Raw genomic sequence first — 27696 nt, forward strand, 5'->3', positions numbered from 1 at the left:
AAGTGGTTATGCTATAGTATGTCTTAGTTGTCAAAGCCGGGATTGTTTATAATTTATTTGAAGATCTTGTCCCTTTATTTCAAATGAAGGAGAATGAATCTGGATTGCTCTGGTTTTTCTGAAGTAAGTGTTCAGAATTCTTACCGGAGTCAAAACTTGTATATGTATTTTCTGTGGTTACTGCTTGAGTTCTGGGTAGTGGAACTGATCTGCTGAGGAGTGGGTGCTCTCTTATCCACAGGACCAGGGTGGTGATCTGGTACCTACAAATGATTATAGAACCAGAAAATGTTGGTAATGAACAAATGTATATTTGTTGAATAAATGTCAGAGATCAAAGTGTTCTCAGAGATAATGTTATTCATTTACTCAACGAATGTTTACTCACTGCCTATTACCTGTCTGGCACTGTTTTAGAGGTACAGTGGTGAATATGGCAGACAAAGTTCTTGCCCCGGTGTTTGCAATCTAATTGGGATGGGTTGGGGGGAAGATAGATAACAAACTATGGATAATGAGAAGGAGAAATTTGCTTGAAGATATAGGGGGTGAGTGTTACTAGCCTAAGAACAGTAAAAACAAAATTCTTGAGGCAGGAAGAGGCTAAAAAAAAATCCTCTGTAGCAGGAGCATAGAGGATGGAGGAAGGCAAGGCTAGGGGGTGGGACCTAGAGAGAAAGAAGGTTAGAGAGCTAATCAGAGGTTAGATTATGTGGTATGTTATAGGCCGTGGTAAGGATTTGTGATTTTTATTCCTTTTGTAAAGAGAAGGAATTGGAGTGATTTAAGCAGGAGGCTACATCTGAACTATTGCTTCATAAAGACCATTTTTACTGGTGTGTGGAGAGTATCTGCATTGGGACAGGGAGTAGAGGGGATGAAGAGTGCAGAATGGAGACTTGTAGGAGACTATTGCATTGATCCAGTGTGCCGATGATACAGGTTTAGACTAGGGTTTTAGTGGAAATGGTGGGATGGTGGTCAATTTTAAGATATGTTTTGGAGGTTGAGTTGTCCGGACTTACTGATGGATTGGATGGGGTGTATGATGGAAAGAGGTACATGAGGAGTGATTCCTGGATTTGCATTTTTGACTTGGGTAACTGGATAGTGCCATTAGCTGAGATGGCGTAGCTGAGTGGTGGGGAGCTTTTGGGAGAATCCAGTTTGGGAGTGGAGATAGTTTGGTGATAGATGATTTTTTTGTTTTTCTATGTTAAAATTTGAGATGGCTTTTAAAAATCCAATTGGATTTGTTAAATTATAGCTGGTTATTTGAGTCTAGTGCTCAGGGAAGTGCTCAAAATTGAAGGTATAGATTAGGAAGTCTACCACTGTAATAGATAGTATTATAAAGACATGGGATTAGCTGGCATTTCTTGGTGAGAGAGCATAGGTAGGGAAGAGAAGAGCTTTTACGAATATTTAGAAAAAGAATAGAGGAGGAGGAGCCCAGGAAGGAGATTGAGAAGGCATGTCAGTAAAAGGATGAAAATCACTTAGTGTGGTATCATTGAAGTCTAGAGAGAAAACAGTGTTTCAAGAAGGAAGGTATATTTAAACCATAGCAAATGCTGCCTTTAGGTACAGTAGGATGGATGCTAGCTAATGGGGGCTGAGGAAGTAGAAAGATGTTTTGCTGGGAAGGAGAGCAGAGAAATGAGATGGTAGCTGGAGGGAATTGTGTAGGTTAAGACAGGTTTCTTAAAGTCATGTTTAAGTAGCCATGAGAATGACTTAGTGGAGTGGGAGAAATATACAATACAGGATAGGGATAAAAGGGAATAACTGCAGGAGTAAAGTTCTTAGAGACTGTAGATAAGAGCTTGACATACTTTTCCCATTGTTATAGGAGGGTGTACAGAATAGGAGTTTCAGATGTAAGTAGGTTGGTTGAGGAGAGGAATTTTTTTTTTTTTCCTGTGAAGTGCAGCTGAGAGCCAGAGAGAGGGTAGACATTTGAGAAGAGGAGAAGTAAGGTTTTCACACATTTTGGAGACTACAAAGTGATTTTTTGGTGGTGCTATTTGGCGGGATAATTTCATTATTTTTAACTAGCGGTGTCTGGCTGCCCAATTTAAATTTGTCGTAAGATAGCTAAACTGAGTCTAGCAGCACAGTTACGTGATTTCTCTTCAGCAGCGTCAGGTTCTTGGGTATAATCTTGGAGTAAATGTATAGTTGGGTTTATCCAAAATAAAGTTTTTCTAGATTAGTTTAATTGAGAAAGAAAGGTACGGAGGAATTGTAATTCAGTCCTTTCATTTTATGATGAGAATTCTGTGATGAATACTGTCAAGCACTTACATATTTTTCAGTAAATAAGGAAACAAAATTTTGGATTTTCCTAAAAAAAAACTCATCTAGCATTGGGGCAACATGAATACAATTGGATTACTCTGTGGTTTATGTAACTTAAATACCTGATTTCCAAATAAATTTGCTTCTGGGTTTGTAATTCTGTTTCTCTTTCTTAGATGTAAATCTGGTATAATCTCCATGCCATTTTTTTAAAAAGGTCCGTCTATGATGGTGAGGAACATGGACGATTCATGGAGAAGCTTGAAACTCGCATCCGCAATCATGACCGAGAAATTGAGAAAATGTGCAACTTTCATTACCAGGGCTTTGTGGACTCTATAACGGAACTGCTGAAAGTAAGAGGAGAAGCCCAGAAACTCAAAGTAAGGAGACTCTAAGACTTGTTTCTCTCTGTCTTGGGGTTTTGATGAACATTAAAAGAGTGGGGAATACATTGCAGGTTACATATTTGTACTAAAATTTTTTGAATAGTAAGAAAGGAGTTTATACTGCAACATAGATAACTGGGATTATGGCTTTTAGCTGGAAAGGATACTGTTTTAAGTTAAAATTTATTTGGGATAACTATGTGTGGATGAGAACCAGTGACAAGAATCAGTTTCTTTCAAACAGAAACATGGTTGACTCTTCATGTCATCTGTCTGCTTCCTTGCTAGATGAAAGCCATCACCGTTGGATGACAGAATTGCAAGGCATGGCTGTAGAAGTCTTTGCAGCAAGGCAATCTGAGCCAAAGGAAAAAAAAATAGTGTTAGTTGGGGAATGTCTTCTACCAAAGCATGAAGGTTCTTTCTTAATATGACAGATTTAAGTTCAGGAAAGAGGCTAGCTATATTAGTTTTGTCCCTGGCATAGCAAATTCACGTATCTTGGGTAACTGACTTTGATACAGAAATATTACTCTATTTGATTATGGGATGCTGTCCTAGTGGCCATTGTTACATAATAAACAATATATACCATATTATCTTTATAAAATTTCCAAAATTTTGAAGTCCAAAACACATTAGGTCCCAAGGTTTCAGATAAGAGTTTATGGACCTGTACAACAACTATCCAATCATCATAAGAAATATAATATTGCCAGCAAAATTAAATCTCTCTTTTTTATCCTTCTCAGTGACTCTCTCCACCCTCCCCTCCAAAAGTAACAACTCTTCTGATTTGTTGTTAATGTTCTTTAATGCTTAACTATTTTAATTGAAATTAACTTAGATTCCTTTCTCAGTCAATGTACCAAATTTAATTTCAGATGAACTAAAGAGTTAAATGTAAAAAAACCATAAAGGAACTAGTAGAAAATATGGATGAATATTTATGTGATTTTTAGGAGTGAGGGATACATTTCTAAACACAATTCCTAAGCCAGAAAGAAAATATTGATAGGTACGACAACATTAAAATGAAAGAACTTTCTACATAGAAGTTAAAAATGTAAAGGTAAATAATAAATAAAAATATTTACAAATACACATGACAAATGATTGATATCCTAACATAGAAAAATTAATAGGAAAAATATGAACACTTTAATAGAAAACTGAGAAATACATGTTAATATACAGTTTACATAAGGAGAAATATAAGGGAACTCTACAATTTAGAATTAAAGGAATGCAAATTTAAACAATAAAGTGCCACCTAATAAAATGACAAAGATGAAACAAATATTAAGATTGGAGATGTTACCTATCAACCTGGGAATGCCTGGTTGGAGTGTAGACTGTTACAACTTTTAAGGAGAACAGTTTTATTTATCAATACTGAAAACTCCACATAGTTTTAAGATTTATTCTATAGCTACAGGTGCATGTACAGAGATGTTCATGTGATTTTTTTTTTTTAATGGCTAAAACTTTAAAATGTCCCTGAAAGTGATGTACTAGAGGATTAGTAAAATAAATCATGGTATGTCCATTTAAAAGAGTAATAAACTACAATATATTGTAGAAGGATATCTGACATGGGAAAGCATTAGAAATGTTTGCTTAATGTATAAAGCAGATTAAAAAGTATGAACAATTTGATTCCATTTAAAAAGTTATACTGAGTTTTGAGGGGCTGAAAAGCGTCAAACGGACAGAAGTATCTGAAATATGTGAAAACAAAGATACGGGTCTTCTGCCAGGAGCTGTATGTGCTGTTTGTCCTCACTCAGCCATCCCAGCTTCCCATCCATCTTCACCTTGGGCTGTTCTTGATGCCCGTATTCCAAAACCTCTCCCTCTGCTCCTCGGGCCCTTTGTCCATGATGGACAACGGGGTGCTCTGTGTCTGGTTACTGAAGTAATCATGTGGTTAAGTACCTGAATATTGCCCGTAATACTCACCATTAACATCTGGGAGACTCTGCTCTAGGGGGCATCCATTCAACCTGTGTTAAGAGCCTATGGAACTTAGAAATTCTTGAACTTGAGAAAAGAGTTTAGAAAATGGAAAAGGTTACGTATTACCTACTGTCAATACTATTTGAACATAACAATGAAAAATCCTACTCTCTCTAGGATGTCCATTATTTCTTTTGATTCACAGTATGTATGTTGGTATGTGTGTGTGTATATATACACACATACATATATATGTTCTCTGAATCAACAAGTAGCATCCTAGACAGGCAGTATAGACTTCCTCCCATTGTTATGTTCAAATAGTATTGAAATAGTAATTACCTTTCTTATCAGAAGCTTTGGTTAGGCTCCTATGGATGTTTTAGAACTCTGGTTTGCATGAAATCAATTTAGTGGGCCATGATCAGTATTTTTAATAAAAATTGAAATAGAATAAAAAAGGAAACAACAAAGTGTATTACATGTAGTAAGTCTAAACATTGTTCCTTGAAAATTTTGTTTGTGTATGTGTGTGTCTGTGTGTGTGTGCGTGTGCATTCCCTATACTTGTGTACTGAGTTACAATGTAAAATATATTTCTTACAATGTGTTTGAGGTAAAAAAAATTTCAGAAATGGTAAACAAGTTATTTTAGTAGAAACAGCGATGCTGAATTTAGTAGTATTTATGGAAGGTTGAATTTTTTGAAATCTGTTTACATGAAAAAAAATCTATTCTTGAACAGTGATCACTCAAGGCAACCCACCCCATTTTTATTCACATCGCTTAAAAGCTTTTTCTTGTATTGACCTGATATTAACCCCATTTTTGAATGACATTCATTTACTGGTTTGAATAATAAACTTTTCAATCTCACTTATTCTAGACCAAGGATCAGCAAGCTATATCTTGCAGGCCAAATCCAGCTTGCCTCCTAATTTTGTAATAAAGTTTTATTGGAACACAGCAATGCCCATTCATTTATGTTATGTTTATGGCTGCATTTTTGCTACAATGGCAGTGCATGTGGTAATCTGCTCAGAAAGTGATAGTCCAGGTATAGTGTATAGTGTATAGTTTAGGACAAAGTTTTCAAAGGTGTGTTCCTGAAAAACTAGTTTCTTGAGATGATCCTCAATAAAAGGATGTTACATAAAGTAAGTTGGAAAACACCGTATGATATCTCCTTCTTGGGCTTCAGGAAGTCCTGAATAAACTAACCTGTTTAGTGGTATTTCCCATACATATTGATGTGTGTGTGTGTGTGTGTGTGTGTGTGTATACAGAGTGCAGAGTACCTTTTAACTACCATTTCATGGTGTTCCAAGAGACATAATAGGAAATGCTGGGTTAAGGGAGTGTCTTAAAAGCGTAAGGAGTCGCAGTTATTGGTGGAAGTATGGAAAGCCTCTATTAAAGAAAGCTTTAGAAGTTAATGTTGCTCATGTTTTGATAATGTTTAAGAAGGTGAGGAAATTACTATTCTATATACTTAATTTTTTTTATATCAGTTGATTCTTCAAAAGTGGCTACCAAAATAAGTGGTGCCAGTTCCTTTAAATTATGAACTGTACATAATTTTAAAGCTTGCTCACCTGATTTTGACTGTCCAATGGAGAGATTAATTTAGGAAAATGGGAATGTGGAAGTGTTAGAAACTATTAAGAATTAATAATCCAAAAAATTAAGATAAAAGGTTTTCTAAAATTAGATAAGTAGAAATATTTGACCTGAGTTAAAAAGTTCAATTTATACTCAAGTTTTCCAGGAATACATTGGTGAAGTGAGGACTATCTATGAAAAAATTTGTTCTTTCTACACATAGTAGAAATGCTAAGGTTCTTTGTGGGTTACTTTTTCTATTATATTTTTTCTTTCCTTTCCAAATGAAAGTGTGATCTTTAGTTGTTATGTTATTTTAGTTTGTAATATTTCAAACTGAACATATTTTTTAGTAATTTTTTTATTGTTCAAAAGGTCATACAAATGTTCAGTAGAAAAGTTGATATAATTTGATCCCAAGAGAACACCACTAAACCAAAATGTGGTGGAATATGGAAACAATCTGAATACCTATTCTTAGTCTTTTCATTTAAAATTTTGATCTTATCCATTTATTGTCTAAGTGTTTTTTATGAGTTTAAATTGTCTTCTCTCCACAGAATCAAGTGATGGATACTAATAGAAAACTACAGCATGAGGGAAAGGAAGTAAGGCCAGTTTACCTTTTGAAAAAATCTTTTCTGTTTCCTGTCATTCTCTTTGATAACTGTGTTCTTGATATAGTGGCTTGTAAGACCATAAGCAACATGTTGGAGGAACTTGGACATTATCATTGCTTCTCCTAATGTTTATCTGAAGTAAATGAATGTAACACTAGAAAGCTTAATGAGAGTATGTAACCTTCTTCCTTAGCTGTGTTTTTAAATCACTTGAGTAGTCATAGTATGGCCAGTGCTGTTTTCTCTGCCTGGAATGTTCTTTCCCAAATGTTTACCTACTTCAGACTTTTGCTCCTCACATGTTACCTCCTTCATGAGGCCTTTTCTAACCACCTTATTTAGAATTGCAGTCTCACTTTCACCCCTTGTATTCTTTTTATCTTTCCTGCTTTATTTTTCTCCATTGCACCTATCATGCTGTGGTATTATACAATTTTCCTTATATGTTTGTTTTTTGTTTGTCTCTTTCCATTAGAAACTAAGCTCCATGAGGTCAGGATTTTTTTTTTTTTTAACTGCATTGCCGTATCCCCTCTACCTGCCTAAACAGTGACTGACACAACATGAATATGCATAAGTATTTGTTAAAAAAAAAAGAATCTTTGATTCTGTTAATTGATATACTCACCATTTAAATCATCATAGTTTATAAGATTATTTTACATCCATTTTCTCACTTAATCCTCATGGCAGACCTACAACAAGGTCAGAACTGGTATTACCACTATTTTATTGATTAGGAAACTAAAACAGATGATTTTGCTAAAGTTTACATAGTAATTGGCAAGGCTGGGACTAAAACCCAAGTTTTCAGACTTATAGTCTATTACTGTTCTCTGTATCATGTACCTTCCTCATTGCCTAATACTTATTTAATGTTTAATTTTAATAATCTTTAAGATTAGCCTTTGATCGTCTTATCAGTAACTTAATCAGGACCATTCCCTTTTTTTTCTTTTTTGCATAGTATCTAAGTAGATAACATTTTTCGGAAAGGGTATGGGATAAATACTATAAGAGGCCATGTAGATTATTGCTTTTAAAAGTTTGTCTCACATATTTTAAGTTTTTGCAAAGAATGTAGTTTCTTCTAGTTTTATTGTGGTATGACTTCAGATGGAAGACTTTAAAATGCTGTGAGAAGAAAAGTGAGTTACTCTTCATTAAACTGGAACTCTTGGAAAAGCCACAATTTCTAACTGTGTGGTTTATTTGTTGAAATACAGATTTAGTGGCAGATTATTTTCAAGATTCATTTGAAGCTGTATAGGAAGGACTGTTTTCCTCTAGGAGTCTAGCACTGATGACAGAAATATAGGATCTTCTTAGAAGATTGATGAAATCATAAATCATGAAGAGTCTGAATAGGATGTGGAGCAAATCTGCACATTTTTTCTTTTCTCCTGGATAGCCCCTGAATTTTAAGATTTCATTTCACCTAGCCTTTTCTAGTGTAGTATGTATGCATCTTGGGGAGAAAGTGGGAAACCATACAGGGATGTTTTACTGGTTGAGAAAGGCAGTTCCGTAGTCCACTTGGCAGGTCTTACTATGAAACTGTCTGGGATTTTCTGATGAATTGAACATAGGGTGGAAAAATGTGACTGAAAGCTTTTTATTTACAGCTGTTGGCATAATTCAGTTTTTTTCCCTCTTGCTAAGCTGGTAATAGCAATGGAAGAGCTGAAGCAGTGTCGACTACAACAGAGAAATATTTCTGCCACTGTTGATAAATTAATGCTGTGTCTTCCAGGTGAGGAACTGGAAATAAAGTAGAATTCTTGATGCAATTCCTTTAGCTTTAATTAGTCTTTTCACTTTCTCTAAATAATGCTTGTGTGCTCTTTTTCCCCTTCTCTTTCAAGTCCTGGAGATGTATAGCAAACTGAGGGACCAGATGAAAACTAAAAGGTAAGATATTTCTTTGTTGAATACTTTGTATTATCTAAAATTTCTGTTATTTAGAATTTTTTAAAAAGTCCATATTTAGCATAACCTTTCAAAAAATAAGTAAGTCCATATAACATCTTCTCTCGCCTTTTGTATATCTATTGATTCACCCTGAGAGTTATTTACATATGCTAATGTATTTTGTCATGTATTATGTTTAATAAAAAACACTACACGTAGTTTGATTTTTAGAAGACCCAGCTTTTTAGGGGAAAAGCATGTAACTGTTTTAATGATAGTTAATTTGAGAAACATGCTTTGGTTTAGTATTATAGTAGAAAAAATAGTTACTGGTTTTGCTGGGGGGGATCAGTCAGGGTTCTCCATTGAAATAGAACCAGTGTGTGTGTGTGTGTGTGTGTGTGTGTGTGTGTGTGTGTGTGTGTGTGTGTGTGTGTGTGTGTGTGTGTGTGTGTGTGTGTGTGTGTGTGTGTGTGTGTGTGTGTGTGTGTGTGTGTGTGTGTGTACGCAGAGAGAGAGAGAGAGAGTGATTTTTTTAGCAAATTGGTTCACATGATTATGGAGGTCCAAATCTGCATAGTAGGCTGATAGGATAGTGTCAGGGAAGAGTAAATATTGTTGCCTGAGTCTGAAGGCAGTCTGCTGGCAGAATTCCGTCTTCCTCCCCATTTTCCTATCAAGGCCTTGAACTGATTTAATGAGGCCCACCCACATTAGGGAGAAGATTCATCTTTACTCAGTCTACTGATTTAAGTGCTAATAGTCTCATGTAAAAAATACCTTCACAGACATATCCAGAATAATATTTGACCAAATCTCTGGGTACTATGGCCTAACCAAGTTGACATATAAAATTAACCATCACAAGGGGCAAGGTCAAGGTTAAGTTCAGAGGAGTCTTTTCCTGTGTGTTATTTCATCTGGTTTTATTCCACAGGAAATTTGATAGTGACTCTTTGGCTCTTCTTCCCAAACTAGAGTAAGCATCTCCACCCTCTCTGCCCTGGAGTACCCTGTGGTATGATGGGGGTATGTGAAGCTATAAGATAAACAGGACACATCTTCCTGGAATGTTAATTTTACCTAGTTTTAAGGGAAAAAGTATGAAATTAAAATGTATTTAATACTGAAATAAGATTAAAAATATTGTGAAGAAAAATGATAAATTCTCAAGAATTTTAAAGTTAAAGCATGAAGCATCAATATTTTTTGAATTTCTTAAGATTATTTCCCAGACTGCCTTCTCCCTGGGAGGATACATTCATATAAGAGAACATAGGTTGAACAGTATGAGAAATTCTGTTCAGTGAGATAGAAAGTAATATTATTTCCCTGATAACCTTTTTGTGAAGTTCTAAAATTATAGAAAATTACAGAGATTAAAAAAAAAACTTCAGTATCAACTTCTCTGAATTAACAGATAGCAACAATTCCAGTTTTGATTCATATATATGTAAATATTTATGACATATATATAAACACATATGGACAGAAAGAGGTAAAGATGTACATTTAAAAAAATTATAGATAAAACTCATATGCCCTTCCTCAGTCCTATCCCTTTCCCTACTCCGTTGGGGAAACTAGTATCATAAATTTGGTGTGTCCTTCTAGTCCATGTTTTTAATATCCATAAATCATATGTTGTATTTTGTGTTTTTAGAAACATTTACATGAATAGTTCTCAGTCCTTGTTTTGAGATTCATTCATTCAATAAAAATGAATTGAGTACTTACTGTGTTGTTAGGCATTGCTCTTAGTGCTGGGAATATAGCTCTGAACAAAACAGACAAAAATATCTGCTGTTGTGGGGCTTACGTACTAGTGGAGAGCTTTTAAATTTATGTATAGAGATCTAGTTCACTTACTTTAATTGCTGTATAGTAGTCCATTATATGAACAACCCACATTTCTCCTCTTAATTTGAGTGGCTGTCGTAGGTACTGTTCACCAGTATTTCTAGCTCAACCTTTTTCTGGCACAAAGAGTAGGTTTATATGTCTTGGGCTCCTTTGAGCTGTATCAACACTGCACACTGAGTTGCCCTCCTATATTGTATCCTCCTTACTCTACTTGGGCTCTAATACCCTGTGTTATGCTTCTGTCTTCCCTGAATGCCCTCCTCATCCCTCTTTGGTTCTGACACTCCATGCAATGCTGCCTTCCTATACAGACAGTCTTACCTCACTAGGTCCCTTGTATCCCATGCTGGTCCATCTTACCCCTCACCCACCAGTATGAATGCTCTCATTTATTTAGGTCTTCTTTTATTTTTTTCAGCAGTGTTTTTAGTTTTTAGTGAATAAGTCTTACATATCTTTTGTCATATTTATCCCTATTATTTTGTATTTTTTGATGCTTATTTTAAATGGTACTGCTGGGGCTTCCCTGGTGGCCCAGTGGTTAAGACTCTGCCCTTCCAGTGCAGGGTGCATGTGTTTGAATTCTGCTCAGGGAACTAAGATCCCACATGCTGCAGCAGTGCAGCCAAATAAATAAATAAATAAATAAATGGTATTGCTTTTTAAATTTCAATTTTCAGTCATTTATTACCAGTATACTATTAAATTTGTATATTTATCTTGTATTCTGCAACCTTACTAAATCACTTACTAATTCTAGTAGCATTTTTGTGTATTCCATTGGATTTTCTATGTAGCTGATTATCTTGTCTACAAATAAAGACAGATATATTTCTTTCTTTCCAATTGGGATGCTTTCTTTTTGGTTTGTTTTTCTTGTTTTATTGAACTGGCTAGAGCCTCCAGTACAGTGTTGAATAGAAGTAGTGAGAGTAGATATCTTTGCCCTGTTCCTGATCTTAGGGGGAAAGCATTTAGCCATTAAGTCATATATGTTAGATGTAGTCTTTTTGTACATGCCATTTAGAAGGCTGAAGAAGTTCCCTTCCATTTCTAGTTGTTGAAAGTTTCTATCGGGAATGAATATTGTTTTTGTCAAATGCTTTTTCTATGTCAGTGAGATGATCATATGTTTTTTTTAAAATTTCTTTTTTAGTTTATTAATATGATAAATTGTATTGAATGTTAAACCAAACTTGCATTCATGGAATAAATCCCACTTGGTCATGGTAAATTATCCTTTTTAATATGATGTGGTATTTGATTTGCTAAAATTTTGTTGAGGAGTTTTGTATCTATGTTCATGAGAAATACTTGTGTGTAGTTTTCTTTTTTGTAATATCTTTGTTTGTTTTTGGTATCAGATTAATGCTGGCCTTGTGAATAACTTGGAAAGTTTTCCCTCTTTGGTTTTCCAGAAGAATTTGTGTAGTGTTGGCAATTACCTTCCTTAAATATTTGGTAGAATCTAACAGTGAAACCACTTGGCCCAGGAGATTTGTTTGGTTTTGGTGAGAAAGTTGTTAACTAAAAATTTAATTTTAAAAATAAATACACGGCTGTTTGCATTTTGTGTTTCTTGAGTAAATTTTGCGTATTTGTATCTTGCAAATAATTTGTCCATGTCATCTAAGTTTTTGAATTCCTTAACAAAAGTTATTCATGATATTCCTGTATTATTTTAACAGTGTAGGATCTATAGTGATACTTTCTCTTTCATTGCTTATGTGGATAATTTGTCTTTTCTCTCTTTGTTTCTGTCTCTGTCTCTCTGATTATTTTGGCTAGAGGTTTGTCAATTTTATTATTTTTTTGAAAATGTAATTTAGGTTTTACTGAGTTTTTTTCCTTATTTTTCTATTTTACTGATTTTCGCTAGTATCTTTAGTATTTCCTTTCTCCTGCTTACTTGGGGTTTAATTTGCTCTTACAAATTGAGTATAGTTGATTTACAATGTTGTGTTAGTTTCAAGTGTACATCAAAGTGATTCAGTTATATATATATATATATATATCTCAATATATATCTCATATTTTCTTTATCCATTCATCTCTTGATGGACACTTGGGTTGCTTCCATGTCTTGGCTATTGTAAATAATTTGCTCTTTTTTAGCTTTATTAGGTGGAGGCCTAGGGCATTGATTTTGGTTCTGTTTTCTAATGTAGCCATATAAAGCTGTACATTTCTCTCTAAGCAGTGCTTTGACTGCATCTTACATGTTTTCTGATGTTGTGGGGTTTTTTTTACATTTATTTCAAATACTTTCTAATTTCTTTTGTAATTTTTAGATTTTATTTTACCAACTTATTTAGAAGTTTCATTGGTTAATTTCTAAATATTAGGGGATTTTCCAGATTTATCAAAATTGATTTGTAATTTCACTTCATTGTGTTCATAAATGTAAAACGTATGATTGCAACCTTTTATATTTTTTGAGACTTGTTTTACGCCCCAGCATATGGTCTGTTTTGGTGAAAATTACATACACACTTCAAAATAATATATATTGTTATTGAGGAGAGCATTCTTTAACTGTCATTTAGATATACTTGGTGTTGTGCAGGTTTTCTCTATCCTTATGATTTTGTATTTGTTACTTGTTGACAGAGGAGTGTTGAAGTTGCCTATTATAACTGGCTTTGCATATGTCTTCTTTCTGTTCTTTCAGTTTTTGCTATGTGTATTTTGAAGCTCTCTTATTGGATGCATATACATTAAGCATTGTTGTATCTTCTTGATGAAAGGACCCATTTGTTATTATGGAAGGTTCTTCTTTATCCCTGGTAATCTTCTTTTTTTCTGAAATATGTGTTGTTTGGTATTAATGCAACCAGCCACTGCTGCTTTCTTTTTAATTTTTACGTTGTCTGTTTTTAATATCTTTTTTTCTAAAATATTCTTAACAGCTTCATTGAGATACAGTTTACATACTTTTCACTTCATTCATTTAATGTATACAATTCAGTGGCTTTTAATGTAGTCAAAGTTGTGTGACCATCACCACAATCAATTGTAGAATGTTTTTATTTTTCACAAAAGAAACTCTGAGCCCCCTGGCCATCAGCACACAATTTTCTCCTGTCCCCTGCCCCCCTTGCCAGCTACTGGGAACTAATGATTTACTTTATGTTTCTTCAGATTTGCCTATTCTGGATATTTCATATAAATGGAATCATATAATATATCATTCTTTGTGATTGGCTTCTTTCATTTAACGTAATGTTTCCAAGGTTAATCCATGTTGTACCATATATCAGTACTTCATTTCTTTTTAAAATTAATTAATTAATTAATTTTGGGCTGCGTTGGGTCTTCGTTGCTGCGCACGGGCTTTCTCTAGTTGCAGCGAGCGGGGGCTACTCTTCGTTGTGGTGTGCGGGCTTCTCATTGCGATGGCTTCTCTGGTTGCGGAGCACGGGCTCTAGGAACGTGGGCTTCAATAGTTATGGCACGTGGGCTCAGTAGTTGTGGCTTGTGGGCTCTAGAGTACAGAGTAGGTGTGGCGCACGGGCTTAGTTGCTCTGCGGCATGTGGGATCGTCCCAGACCAGGGCTCAAACCCGTGTTCCCTGCACTGGCAGGCAGATTCTTAACTGCTGCGCCACCAGGGAAGTCCCATCTCTTTATTTGCTTAATATTCCACTGTATGGATTTACCACATTTTATTTATCCATTCATTAGTTGATGGGCATTTGGGTTGTTTACAATTTTGGGTTTTCACAAATAATGCTGCTATGCATTTTTGTTTACAGGTTGTTGTATGGACATACGTTTTCATTTCTCTTGGCTATATACACCTAGGAATGAAATTTTGCTGGATCATGGTAACTCTGTTTAACCATTTGAGGAACTGCCAGACTGTCTTCCAAAGCAGCTGTGCCATTTTACCTTCCCCCAGCAGCATATGAGGATTTGATTTTCTATACATCCTAGCCAATACTTACTACTGTCTGTCTTTTTTTTTTTTTTTTTTTGCGGTACGCAGGCCTCTCACTGTTGTGGCCTCTCCCATTGCGGAGCACAGGCTCCAGACGCGCAGGCTCAGCGGCCATGGCCCACGGGCCCAGCCGCTCCGCGGCATGTGGGATCTTCCCGGACCGGGGCACGAACCCGTGTCCCCTGCATTGGCAGGCGGACTCTCAACCGCAGCGCTACCAGGGAAGCCCTACTGTCTGTCTTTTGATTATGGCCATCTTGGTGGGTGTGAAATGCTATCTCGTTGTTCACCTTCATTTTGAAATATATTTTTGATGGGCATATAATTCTAGGTTTATAGATTCATTAGTTCTTAAGGTATCATTTTTTTGTCTTCTGGCTTATGTAGTTTCTGAGGGAGAAGTATATGAACAGCCTAACTTTTTTGTCACTCTACTTAATGTGTCTTTTCTCCAGCTGTTTAAAAACTTTTGTCTGTATAATTTGTTCTCAGCAATTTGATTTTGATATGCTTTGGTGTAAATATGTTTGTATGCATGAATGTGTGTATATTTATACTGCTTGTGGTTTGTTTAGTTGCTTGGTTTTTTTTGAAATTTTCATAAAATCTGGAAGATGTTCAGATATTATTTTTCCAAACATTTTTTTGTCCTTTTTCCATCCTCATTCTGAGACTTCAGTTATATCTATGTTGAACAACTTCACGTAATCCCACAGGTGACTTGAGGATCTTCTTTTTCTCCAGTCTTTTTTCTCTGTGCTTTATATGGGAATAGATTTTATTGCTGTGTTTTCTTTTTCATTGTCTAATCTTTTAATCTCATCCAGTGAAATTTTCATTTCAGATGATATATTTTTCATCGTTAGGAGTTCCATTTAGTTTTTGTGGGTTTTTTTTTTTTTTTTTTTTTTTTTTTTTTTGCGACATGCGGGCCTCTCACTGTTGTGGCCTTTCCCGTTGCGGAGCACAGGCTCTGGACGCGCAGGCTCAGCAGCTATGGCTCACGGGCGTAGCCGCTCCGTGGCATGTGGGATCTTCCCGGACCGGGGCACGAACGTGTGTCCCCTGAATCGGCAGGCGGACTCTCAACCACTGCGCCACCAGGGAAGCCCTTATTTAATTTTTTATGTTTAATTTCTTTTGTTATTTTTGCATCTTTTAAAAATACCTGTAACAGAGCTCTAATTTCTGTTTTTATGTACTTCTTTGCTAGTTCTGTCACTTCTGGTATTTTGGATTTCTCTGAAGATTATTTTGTTTTTCCTAGTTACAGGTCATTTTTTTGGTTCTTATCATGTCTTGTAAGTTTTGATTGGATAATTATCATTATATTATGTTGTTGAGTGTCTGGATTTTGGGGAGCTTTTTTTTTCTTAGAGGGTGTTGGTCTTTGTTTTGGCAAATAGTTTAGTTGTTTTCAGATCCACTTGATCCCAATCCCATCAGACCCCATTTTTAAGCTTTGGTAGGCCCTCCTTCATTCCAGGGGTTGCTGGGAGTAGTGTTCATCTACTTTGAAAAACTCAGAAATCCCCAGGGACTCTTAACTTTGGCTGTTCAGAGTTCAGATGTTTCTCTGTCTTGTCTGAGCTCCTTGAAGTGTTTATCTTACATCTTGCGGCTGTCTGTCTGTCTCTCCTTCCTTGCCTTCTCTCCCTCCCTTCTCTTCCTTCTCTTCCTTCCCTCCCTTCCCTCCCTTCTTTATGCCTGTTCATGCAGAATTTCATTTTTCTTTTTTTTTTTTTTTTTTTTTTTTTTTTTTTTTTTTTGTGGTACGCGGGCCTCTCACTGTTGTGGCCTCTTCCGTTGCAGAGCACAGGCTCCAGACGCACAGGCTCAGCGGCCATGGCTCACGGGCCCAGCCGCTCCGCGGCATGTGGGATCTTCCCGGACCGGGGCACGAACCCGTGTCCCCTGCATCGGCAGGCGGATTCTCAACCACTGCGCCACCAGGGAAGCCCTCATTTTTCTTATGCCTGGCCTAGTACCTAGCAAAGACTCAAGGGAACCCTTATGTAAATTTCTGCATCTTTTTTCTGCATTGCTTCCTGTTTTGTTTTTTTTTTGGAATTCTGCTGCACAGTCTTAAGGTGCACAAACTTTCCTGAACTCTTGTCTCTGATGCTAACTCTGCTAAGTTGTTGGGCTCTGTTTGGGTTTTCTCTGACTGTGTCCATGATCTAGAAATCACATTCAGGCAGATAACCCAGATAACTATTTTTTATTTTACTTATTTATTTTTTGGCTGCGTTGGGTCTTTGTTGCTGCGCCTGGGCTTTTTCTAGTTGCGGCGAGCGGGGGCTACTCAACGTTGTGGTGCACGGGCTTCTCATTGCACGGGCTTCTCATTGCACTGGCTTCTCTTGTTGCGGAGCACGGGCTCTAGACGCATGGGCTTCAGTATTTGTGGCACGTGGGCTCAGTAGTTGTGGCTCACGGGCTCTAGAGTGCCGACTCAGTAGTTGTGGCACACGGGCTTTGTTGCTCAGAGGCATGTGGGGTCTTCCCGGAGCAGGGCTCGAACCCATGTCCCCTGCATTGGCAGGTGGATTCTTAACCACTGTGCGACCAGGGAAGCCCCCCAGATAACTATTAAATTCACCTTGTTTGTTTCCCTTTTTTCAGAGATCACAGTTCTGTGTTACTTGATGTTCACTACGTGAAAGCAGTTGTTTTATGTATTTTAGCCAGTATTTTACTTCTTAAGAGTGAGAGTTCATGTCTGTTCTTTGTTATTCCTTAATGGCTGGAAGCCTAGTTATTTTTTTTAAAGCTATAAATACTCATTATACTACTAGGTTTTATGTTCCCTGAGGAAAGATACCTGACCATCTTTCTATCTCTAGCACATAGAAGGGATTAAATATTTCTTAATGACGCTCTTTAATTAGGAAAGACGCTAATATTTTCTGTGCGGAAAGCTTTTGTTTTATATTCTTATCATACTCTGAATTTTAAAAAATTTCTCATGGATAGTTGTAATCCACTTTGAAAGATTACTTATTAGAATTTTAAAAACCATTATTGTGAACGAGTTCCATACCATGACAAAAAAGTACCAAAATTTAATTTGCCTAGAATCAACATTCCTCTTCTCAGGATAGCATTCAACCATGTCTAAGTTATTCTGACCTTAAGTTATCCAATTTTAAGATTATTTAGACGTCTTTTCCTGCCTTATTTAAAAAAATGTCTTGCTTTTATTTCATTTACTTTCTTTCTGCTCACATCTCTATTAGGGAGCCTGCATGCGGTGGGCGCAGGGGGAGAGCTAGCACATTTGGCTTTTGATTCAGTTTAGAGGTTGTCAGAAGTAATGTCAAAATCTTGTTTTAGATTTCCACGGCCCCTGGAAATAGAATTTTTTTCTTTTGGTGTCTGCTATAGAGGTGTTTAATTGGCTGTCATTCTTTAACCTGTCACTGATACTGAAGTACACTAGGAATTTGAATGAATCTTATTGATCTGTTATAGTTGGAGTGTGAGTATTCTAGGGAAAGGACAATGGGGAAATAAAGTAACATTCTTCATTGCCAGAAATCACTGGGTTTTGTACTAATTAGCCTTGAAAAATGTGGAGTTATTTGACAGACCAGATGTTTTTACCATGCAGCCATGTGTCTCATCAGTGAATGTGCCTTGTGTCTGCAGGCAACATTGTTAGATTTTTCTCATTCTATAAACAATGTTCCAAAATATAACTAAACCCTAAAGTGTGTTTATCTTTTTGGCTTAATTTCTAGGTTTATATCCATTCTAAAGTTTCTCTCTAGAGGAAATGCATTTTATTGCACATAGCTCTTCGTACCTAATTGTAGTATAAACACCATTCTGTTTATACTAAACCATGTGAATTGTATTGTTTGTGAGTCTGTAAAATTTTAATAAAAGCAACCATTTCAGATTAAACTATATTTGTAATTTTATTTCTTAATTTAGGGGAAATAAATCTTTCTTCCCTTCATTTATTTGGACTAAGATTTTGATTTTTGGAACACAGGAGGGAAAAACATAAGCAAAGAAAACAAGTAAATACAACCTCTAATCTTTAGTGTTTGTGGTATTATGTGCATTGGAGTAAGAAGAGTTTAAGTATCTCCCATGGAATTCATTCTTAAAACCTGAAATAGAACTGTAAGTCTTTTACTTACAGGATCAAAACTGAGTTTTTCCTATACTAAATATGGGAAATGTGGAAATTAGGAAATTAAAAACATGAAGAAGAAAACTATTACCCATAATGTTTCTATCCAAAGGAAAGAAAAATCATGGTTAACATTTTTGTATATATTTTCTTAGTCATTTTCTGTGTACTTATGTTTGTGTGTGTGCTTGTATTTAATACTGTGTAGCTCATACATACATACGTATTCATAATTTACACATGTATAATATTTGTAATTTTGAAAAACATTATGATCATAGTTGTAAGTTCAATTTTTTTGAAATAATTTTCACTCAACAATATTGTTAACACTTTGCTATTTTATTATTCTTTGCATATACATATATACTAATGGATATATAATAATGCGTTTAACCAATTCCTTGTTAATAGACTTCTAGATTAGTTTTTTATTTGTTAATATTAATAACTACAGTGCAAGAGGCTTATACATATTTTTGTACATGTAATTTTTTTGTGGGGGAGAAGGCAGCTGTTTAGAATACTTGTTTGGTGAAATTTTTAATTGAAAACGTGTATCATTAATATAAATATGTTCACCAGCAGGCTGTGAATTCTCATTTATTAAAACCCCTGATAATAATATCCATAATTTTTAAAGAAATCGTTGGCAGTTTGAGTGACAAAATTATATTTTTTATTTTCATTTCTTCACATCAGTTCAACTTTTTTTTTTCGTGTTTGCCTTTTTGGGGGCTCTTTTGTGGCTTTTCTTTGTTCATTGCTTAAAAAAAAATCCCTCAAGTTTATATGTTGCAACTAATCTTTGCCAGGTTGTTGTTTCCTCTTTATTCTTATTCTCTTTTTACGTATAACTTCTTTTGTTTTTACCTGTTCAACTGTATCAATCTTAGTTTTATTTGTTCTCTTACGCTTATGGAAGCTTTCCTACCTATCAGATAAATATTGCCCCTATTATTATTATGAAATGTCCTTCTGTGTTTCCAGCAATATTTGTTGTCTTAAAATCTAATGTGTCTGATATTAATATAGCCATTCAAGCACTTTTATGGTTACTTTTGGGGTATATCTTATTCTAGCTTTTACTTCAGTCTGTTTGTATCTGTGACTCTAAAGTGGTTTCTTGTAAGCAACATATAGTTGGATCATGCTTTTTATTTTATTTACTTACTTTTTATTTATTTATTTATTTATATTTATTTTTTTGAAGATGGGGATAGGAGTTTATTAATTAATTAATTTATTTTTGCTGTGTTGGGTCTTTGTTTCTCTGCTAGGGCTTTCTCTAGTTGTGGCAAGGGGGGGCCACTCTTCATCGTGGTGCGCGGGCCTCTCACTATCGCGGCCTCTCTTGTTGCGGAGCACAGGCTCCAGATGCGCAGGCTCAGTAGCTGTGGCTCACGGGCCTAGTTGCTCTGTGGCATGTGGAATCTTCCCAGACAAGGGCTTGAATCTGTGTCCTCTGCATTAGCAGACAGATTCTCAACCACTGCGCCACCAGGGAAGCCCTATTTTTTATTTTATTTTAGTCGCACTGTGCAGCATGCGGGATCTTAGTTCCCGACCAGGGATTGAACCCATGCTCCCTGTGGTGGAAGCATGGAGCCTTAACCGCTGGAACGCCAGGGAAGTCTCTGGATCATGCTTTTTAAATCCTGTCTGACAGTGTCTGCCTTTTGATTTGCCTGCTTATTAGTCCATTTGCACTTAATATAATTATTAATATGGTTGGGCTTTGCTCTTTATTTTCGATGTTTTTCATGTCTTTTTTGTTCTTATTTATCTTTTACTCCTTTTTTTGTGTTAAATATTTTGTAGTATACTATTTTAATTCTTCCGTAAACCTTTTAATGTTGTATTGTTTGAGGTTTTTTTTAGAGGTTACTCTGTGGATTATAATCTGCTTCTTCATTTGTCACAGTCTACTTTAGGTCATTGCTCATGTAGTTTTGATGTAATATATAGAAATAGTTTTGCTTCAACTTAGCTCCATTTCTTCCCTCTTCTTTTGTGCTATTATTGTCATTTATATTATATCTATATATTTTATAAACCCAACAATACAGTGTTATAATCATTGCTTTAAAAAATATTGTCTTTTACTGATAGTAAAAGAAGAAAAGAGAAAAAAACCCACATTTATTCAGTCTTTTATATTTAGCACATATTTACTCTTTCCTATGTTCTTCATTTTTTTCCCTCTGAATTTAAGTTACTATCTGCTATCATTTCCTTTCTGGCTTTCTTTAGTATTTCTTGTAAGGCAGATCTGCTAGCAAGGAATTCTCTTAGTCTTTGTTTATCTGGGAATATAATTCATTTTCATTTTTAAAGGCTAGTCATCAGCTAATGGTTGGTCCTGGGTGCTCAAAGAAACTTGAGCTGAGAAAGGTGTCTACCCTTTGTTAGTGGACTTGTATGTGGGTTCGGGAGTGCATTCAAAATTTAGGCAAGTTTTCAAGTCTGCTGAGCTTTTATATTCTGCCAAGCCTTCTCCTATGTGCAGGCCTGCAGTCTCCTAGTCAGCCAGGGATGTGTGGAGTGCTTAGGCCCTTTTAGGTGTCCCCTGCATTTGTGCACAGCTTCTCAGTCAGCTAGGGATATTCAGAGAGCTATCAGGTTACTCTATGGGTCTTTTATTTCCAGGACTTCCCTGTTAAGTTTTTGATTATTCCTCCAGTCTGCTCTTTGTTCCAACCTAGACGAACTTCAGGCCAGTAGAGCTGGAGGTTCCCCCCACTCTCTTCCTTTTTTAAAATGAGTTTGCTACTTTTCCTAACAGCACCACTCCATATAGGATTTTCACCCTCTGCTCCAAATCATGTCAGCCCCTAACAGAAGAGAAGCTGCTGATTTTCCTGACAAGCCATAACCAATGATGGGGTGAGGGGAGGTGGAGAGGGTGATGGAGGTAGCCCCAGGCAAGAATACCACAGAGTCCCTCTCTATTTAGCAGTTTTCATGAATAAACCCTTCTCAATTTGTTGTTCTCCTTTCCAGAGTCCTTTCCAATTTCTGGAGTCTTGAAATGGTTGTTTGGGACAGTTTTGTCTAGTTTATATTTGCTTTTTGGGTAGAAGATTTGCTAAGCTCTTCTGTGTGCCATAGTTGGAAGTCTATCCTTGGGTACTTTATTTTATAGGATGATTTTTGTGGCATTGATATGATCATTTTATATTTCCCTTTATTATTTTTTTCCTAGCAATGGCCTTTATTCTTTTTTTTTTTTGCAGTACGCGGGCCTCTCACTGTTGTGGCCTCTCCCGTTGCGGAGCACAGGCTCCGGACGCACAGGCCCAGCGGCCATGGCTCACGGGCCCAGCCGCTCCGCGGCACGTGGGATCCTCCCGGACCGGGGCGCGAACCCGTATCCCCTGCATTGGCAGGCAGATTCCCAACCACTGCGCCACCAGGGAAGCCCGGCCTTTATTCTTTATGTAATGAATTTCATTGGTGGATTTTCAAAGTTTTCTGTATTCTTGGGAAAAATCATTTTTTGATTATAATTTATTAAGTCCTGTAACATATATATTGATTTTTAATAATTTGACATTAATTTTTCCATTGATGTTTTTATTGAAACTTAATCCTGGATTTGTCTTAATGTACAGTGAAAACTAATTCAGGCTAGAAATTTTGCCTGAGGAATATATCTGTGGCCCTAAAGAAGACTGAGTTGAGCTAAAGGTGATGCAATTCCTTTTATAGGCATTATCCTGCACTGAAAACTCTGGAACATCTAGAGCATACCTATCTGCCTCAAGTAAGCCACTATCGATTCTGCAAGGTGATGGTGGACAATATCCCCAAGCTTCGAGAAGAAATTAAGGATGTTTCTATGTCTGATCTCAAAGACTTTCTGGAGAGTATCCGCAAACATTCAGACAAAATTGGAGAGACTGCCATGAAGCAAGTAGGTCTTGGGTTTATGATAGGTTGGCCAATGACTTTGCAAGTATTCTGTTAAACACAGATTTCTTTTTGCTAAATGTCTTAATTGTTTCTTGTCATTTTAGGGAAGTCCTTCATCTTTATGGGAACACATGATTTTAAAATATCTTTTATTTTCTTAGCAGAGCAATGAATTATTTACTAGTATATTGTTTTGCTCTGTGAATATTCAGTACATACTGATTGATTGTGATGGTTTATATTGGTGCTTTGAAGAGGCTTTTCTATTGTTTGAATACTTTTCTTGACTTTGGGTATGATTTGAAGCCCAAGATTTTTTTCCCCCAAGATTTTTAAAAGTTCTCTTTCTAGTTAATGGGCTAAATTGTGCTGCAGGTACCTTTGGTTGATTATTTACTATGTAAGCAAGATGTCATGTTATATATGAATATTTCTGTAATTGTTATTTCTGATATCAATGGGTATCAGTGAAAAAAGGCCTTTTGGGAAATGCTGGGAATTATGATCACAGAAAGGAATTTGTTTATAGCTTATAAATTAACAATGTGTTGAAAGTGTTTCAATTTTTTTCTTTCAATATCTTCATCTCTAAGTTATGAAAGCCACAAGGAACGTCCAGAAATACTTTGTCGTTATGAATAAAGAACAGTAGTAATTTGCAGTATTACTTGCTCTTTTGAAATTTAAGTCACACTGCTTTTATTAAAATTTCTCTGTATACCTTATGATGTAACCTATAACAATAAGTAGAAGATTCAGCTGTTTATGGAAAGTGTTTTTTGGTTCTATAAACAACTGTGTTCTTGAATAAGTCATTTGTAGTTCTTATTCTGTGAGGAATGAGGGAGTAGGTCATATTTTGCGTCATATTTTTGGTCTCAGCTAGCCTTGGTAATCTTCTAGATATGTCTTTGATTCTGCAAAAGAGATCTGCCTCTTTGGAAATCCCTTTCCTAAGGGAATACACATATTCTTTTCCCCTTTCTTCTTTTAATTTCCTTATTGTTATACTTTACTAAGTGGAAAGCTTAAAACTAGCTGATGATAAACCCTGATGGAAATAATCATTTCATGTCATTTTTTTTAGTGGTGAAGAAACAAAATTAATCATTGAAAATGTACTTTTGCCTTGCTGTGTATATTTTGAGTACAGGAATGAAGGTGTCTTGTAAGACAAGTCTTTATTGTGGTTGACAAATTTTTACTAATTTTTCAAAATATACAAGAGTATAGTACAAAGTTGCTTTTCCTAGGCCTTTACTTGAGAAATTACTTCCTTTTTGGTGAAAGAGAGGATTCCATGAAGAATATTATTATTTCATTTAATGTGAGATATCTGGTCTCTCCCCTAATTATCTGAAGAAATTAAGGCCTAGGCCAGGGAAGTGATTTGCTCAAGTTCAGACGGCTTGTAAAGGTCAGATTCTGTAGTAGAATTCAGATTAGATTGAGATGAATTTGTCTGCTATGGCACTCAAAATGTGTAAACTGTTAGCTGTTGGCTGTATTTTTGTCATTTAAAGAAATGGTGAAGAAACCTTTCATGAATTCAGGACTTTTTAATTAACTGATAACCCTTTATTTCTCCTATAGCATTTTTCATCTCAAGTATAGCTCTTATTGCATGTATTACTATCCTGTGCTATGGTATATATAAGATCATTGAATAAAGATATCTTACACATTTTAAAATCATCTGTAGTACCTAAAAAGTAAGGAAAGTAGGAGGGAGAGGAACTACCATATACTTTGTACATAGTAGGTGTTCAGTAAATATTTGTTTGAATTCATGGATGTTAGAAAAGAGGGAGAGGATCTGGTTTATTTCTCACTTACGTCAAGCCCAAAATGATGTTTCTGATTTGTGATGGTTTTCTTTGCAATGGTGATTTAAGGAAATTTTCCATTATATGGCTCTGTCATTTTTAATATGGTTTTGAAGATTGCTGCAAAAGGGGAAAGACCAAAGAGTATTGCATGTGGTAGGGTTTTTAAGGGCTAGGGATGGATGTGACAAGTCATCACTTCTCTGATTTCACTGGCCAGAACTTAATAACATGGTCATAGCAACCTGTAAGGGATGCTGGGGAATATAATCTCACTGTGTCTAAGAGAAGAACACAGTTTTGGTGAATAATAGCTAGTCTCTGGCACAGTCTACCCTTTTGGTCATCAAATATCTCTTCACTCTTTTTTTTTTTTTAAATAAATAAATTTATTTATTTATTTATTTGTGGCTGTGTTGGGTCTTTGTTGCTGTGCGTGAGCTTTCTCTAGTTGTGGCAAGTGGGGGCTACTCTTCGTTGTGGTGCGTGGGCTTCTCACTGTGGTGGCCTCTCTTGTTGTAGAGCACGGGCTCTAGGTGCACAGGCTCAGTAGTTGTGGCACACGGGCTTAGTTGCTCCGCTGCATGTGGGATCTTCCCGGACCAGGGCTTGAACCCGTGTCCCCTGCAGTGGCAGGAGGATTCTTAACCACTGCGCCATCAGAGAAGTCCATATCTGTTCACTCTTCCTCTCATCCATAGAACATACTTGTCCCTTCCCTAAGGAATACAACCCAATATCCCATCTAGTTACTACATCCATCTCAAAGTATGATATCTTCCGGGGATGCTCAGTACTCTCCATCAGATCCAGATGTGGCTCTTCAGTGGGCTGATGACCAGGAACTAAGATAGGTTATCTGCACCTGTGACCCTCCCACCCTCAGTATAACATGGAGAAGCTAGAACAGAATAGCTACAACAAAAACTTCCATAAAGGGAAGAACAGGAGATGTACAGTATTACCTGCTTCATAGCAAATCATGTAATCCTTTTGGGCCATCACTGGGAAATCTTTCTGCCTTAGTAGTAGGGGAACTTCCTTGTCTAGATGTTGATTCTGTGGAAAGAACTCCTTTGCCCATTGTTCTCCTGGGCACTTGGCTGCATCTTAGTTTTTCTTTCCCTATTTTCTTCTGTGTACATTTCTGAAGTGTGTGCTGGGGAATATACCTTCATTTGAAGGTTTTTCTCTCTCTCTCTGTAGATATACACATATATCTACATCTACACTTATATCTACAACCACATTTATATCTCTATCTTTCAGTGCTTACTTTTCTGCTTCTACAAGTTTAGGAGCCCAAGGGTTGTTTTAAGGTTCTGAACAAAGTTTTATTTAGTCCAGATTTGTGGGTTTTTGGCATTATAGTTACCTCAGAACTTAGTAGACCTCTGATCTGTCTCTTTCCAGTAGGTTCTATTTAGATACCATACCCACTGTTCTTTTCTAAACATAATTTTCAGGAATGATTTTTTTTCTTCTTCCCTGTTTGGGGAGGTAGTAGAGTTGGGGGAGCATAACCCTTGCCTCATGTCTCCTTCTTACTTAGGCCTACTTGGAGGCTATATGAAATAACGGGTAAGAAAACCATACCTGAATCTAATTTTTGCCTCAGGATTAAGTCACTTTGTTCAAGGAGGTCTTCTTTGGACTTAATTGCTCAAAATTTACCATCTTTTTCTTATACTATTTGGGATCTATATGTGTTCAGCTTTCTAACCCTCTGAGGCCCAAGTTTCTGGACTTGTGCTATTCCCTGTAATTTCAGTTTTCAAAGTAGGAAATTCTGTGCTCATCGTTTTTGTGTAAAACCTAGCTAAAAGCAGAAAGCAAATGCCAATATACACTATAACTCTCTCTCTACATTCACATATAGAGCTACAGACCCAACAGACATGCGGTGTGCCTTTTCATTTATTACAGGTTCCAGTTTTGCCAGTTGTTTTGCCACAATATCACAGGGCTTTTCAGGCCTTTGACTTGCTAAATATATATTCTTGTGGCCTACTGCCTGACCTCTAAACTGATGTCATTTATTTTAGTTTTTTTTGTTATGGCAACACCATTCTTCCAATGCCAGTGCCTGTTTCTTTAAATAACGATGCCTGTTGTAATAGCTAAGCTCTAAAATCTCACTGTAGAAATTTTATTTTTCGCTCATGTGAAGTCCAAAATGGATGCTGCTTGGGTAGCTCTTCCTTCAGTGACTGTGAAGGGATCCAGGACTCTTCCAACTTGTGGCTCTATCACTTCAACATGTGGCTTTCAATGTTACAGCAGTAGAGAAGAAAGTAAATAATGCCTGGAGATTTTTTTTTTCTTTAATTGACCAGGCTTGTAGACCTAGCTAGCAGACCTAGCAGACCTAGCTAGTCTGCTACAACCTGCTATTACAGAGCTTAGAAAAATACATATTTCCGTGTCTCTTGTCTGTTTTTCTTCACCATTTCATCCCTTTGACATTTCTCCCCCATATGTTTGCCTTCTTATTTACTAATCCAGTTTTTAGCATTGTCTATGGCACTATTCAGAATTTTTATCATCATCATCAGTTTTAGTTCAGCAACTGCAGTTTTGGCCTTAAAAATGTGTTCTTTTCCTTAAAAAAAAATGAGTGGCCTTTAGAATCATACAAGAAAACAGATTTGAAAGTATCACTTACTATTGATAGTTGGTCTGGGTGCTTCTGGAAATTATGTAAATGATTGTGCTTTTTCTTGGTGGACATCTCCCGTTTTTCTTCTTCCACTTACCCTATCCTGAGTTGCTGCATTGACCCATGGGTGGGGCTTTGTCCTTTGTACAATGAAATGATGGAGGCAGTTGGTAGATTGGCTTCTCTTTGGGATATACCAGTTAAACTACCAGAAGGACTCCACCCTAATTAGGGTTTAATGAGCAAATTTGGCTCCAAACTTTTACCCGAGATTATAATCTCAAACCGTTTGTTGTCCAATTTTATCAAGAGATATGATGCAAAACATACTATTTGAGGATGACCTGAAGGATATGTAGTTTATCCATTTCTCTGTATTCCAACTATTATATTGTCTGTGGATAAAGCTTTATCTGTAGGAAGCTTTTTGCTTTGATTGCATGTGGTAGGCAGAATTCTAAGATGGTCCCCAGGATTCCTGCCCCCTGGTCTGTGCATCCTGTAAAATCCTCTCCCTTAAGCGTGTGAACCTAATATGTAAGGTGAGAACCTTTAAAAGAGGGTCTAG

At 36.3% G+C, this 27696-nt stretch overlaps 1 protein-coding gene across 4 annotated transcripts in view; it reads left to right on the forward strand.

Moving 5' to 3' along the window:
- EXOC6B (exocyst complex component 6B) overlaps nt 1–27696 on the forward strand; it is a 722789-nt gene that overhangs the window by 92324 nt on the left and 602769 nt on the right. For all 4 annotated transcript variants that reach the window (XM_081253931.1, XM_081253933.1, XM_081253934.1 and 1 more), the window contains exons 2-6: nt 2519–2684; nt 6812–6859; nt 8534–8624; nt 8737–8782; nt 22440–22644. In XM_081253931.1, coding sequence (XP_081110057.1) covers nt 2519–2684; nt 6812–6859; nt 8534–8624; nt 8737–8782; nt 22440–22644 — 556 coding nt within the window. The remainder of the gene's footprint in view (nt 1–2518; nt 2685–6811; nt 6860–8533; nt 8625–8736; nt 8783–22439; nt 22645–27696) is intronic.

The sequence above is a fragment of the Mesoplodon bidens genome (assembly GCF_964165515.1).
Source record: "Mesoplodon bidens genome assembly, chromosome: 14".
Classification (NCBI taxonomy): Eukaryota; Metazoa; Chordata; class Mammalia; order Artiodactyla; family Ziphiidae; genus Mesoplodon; species Mesoplodon bidens.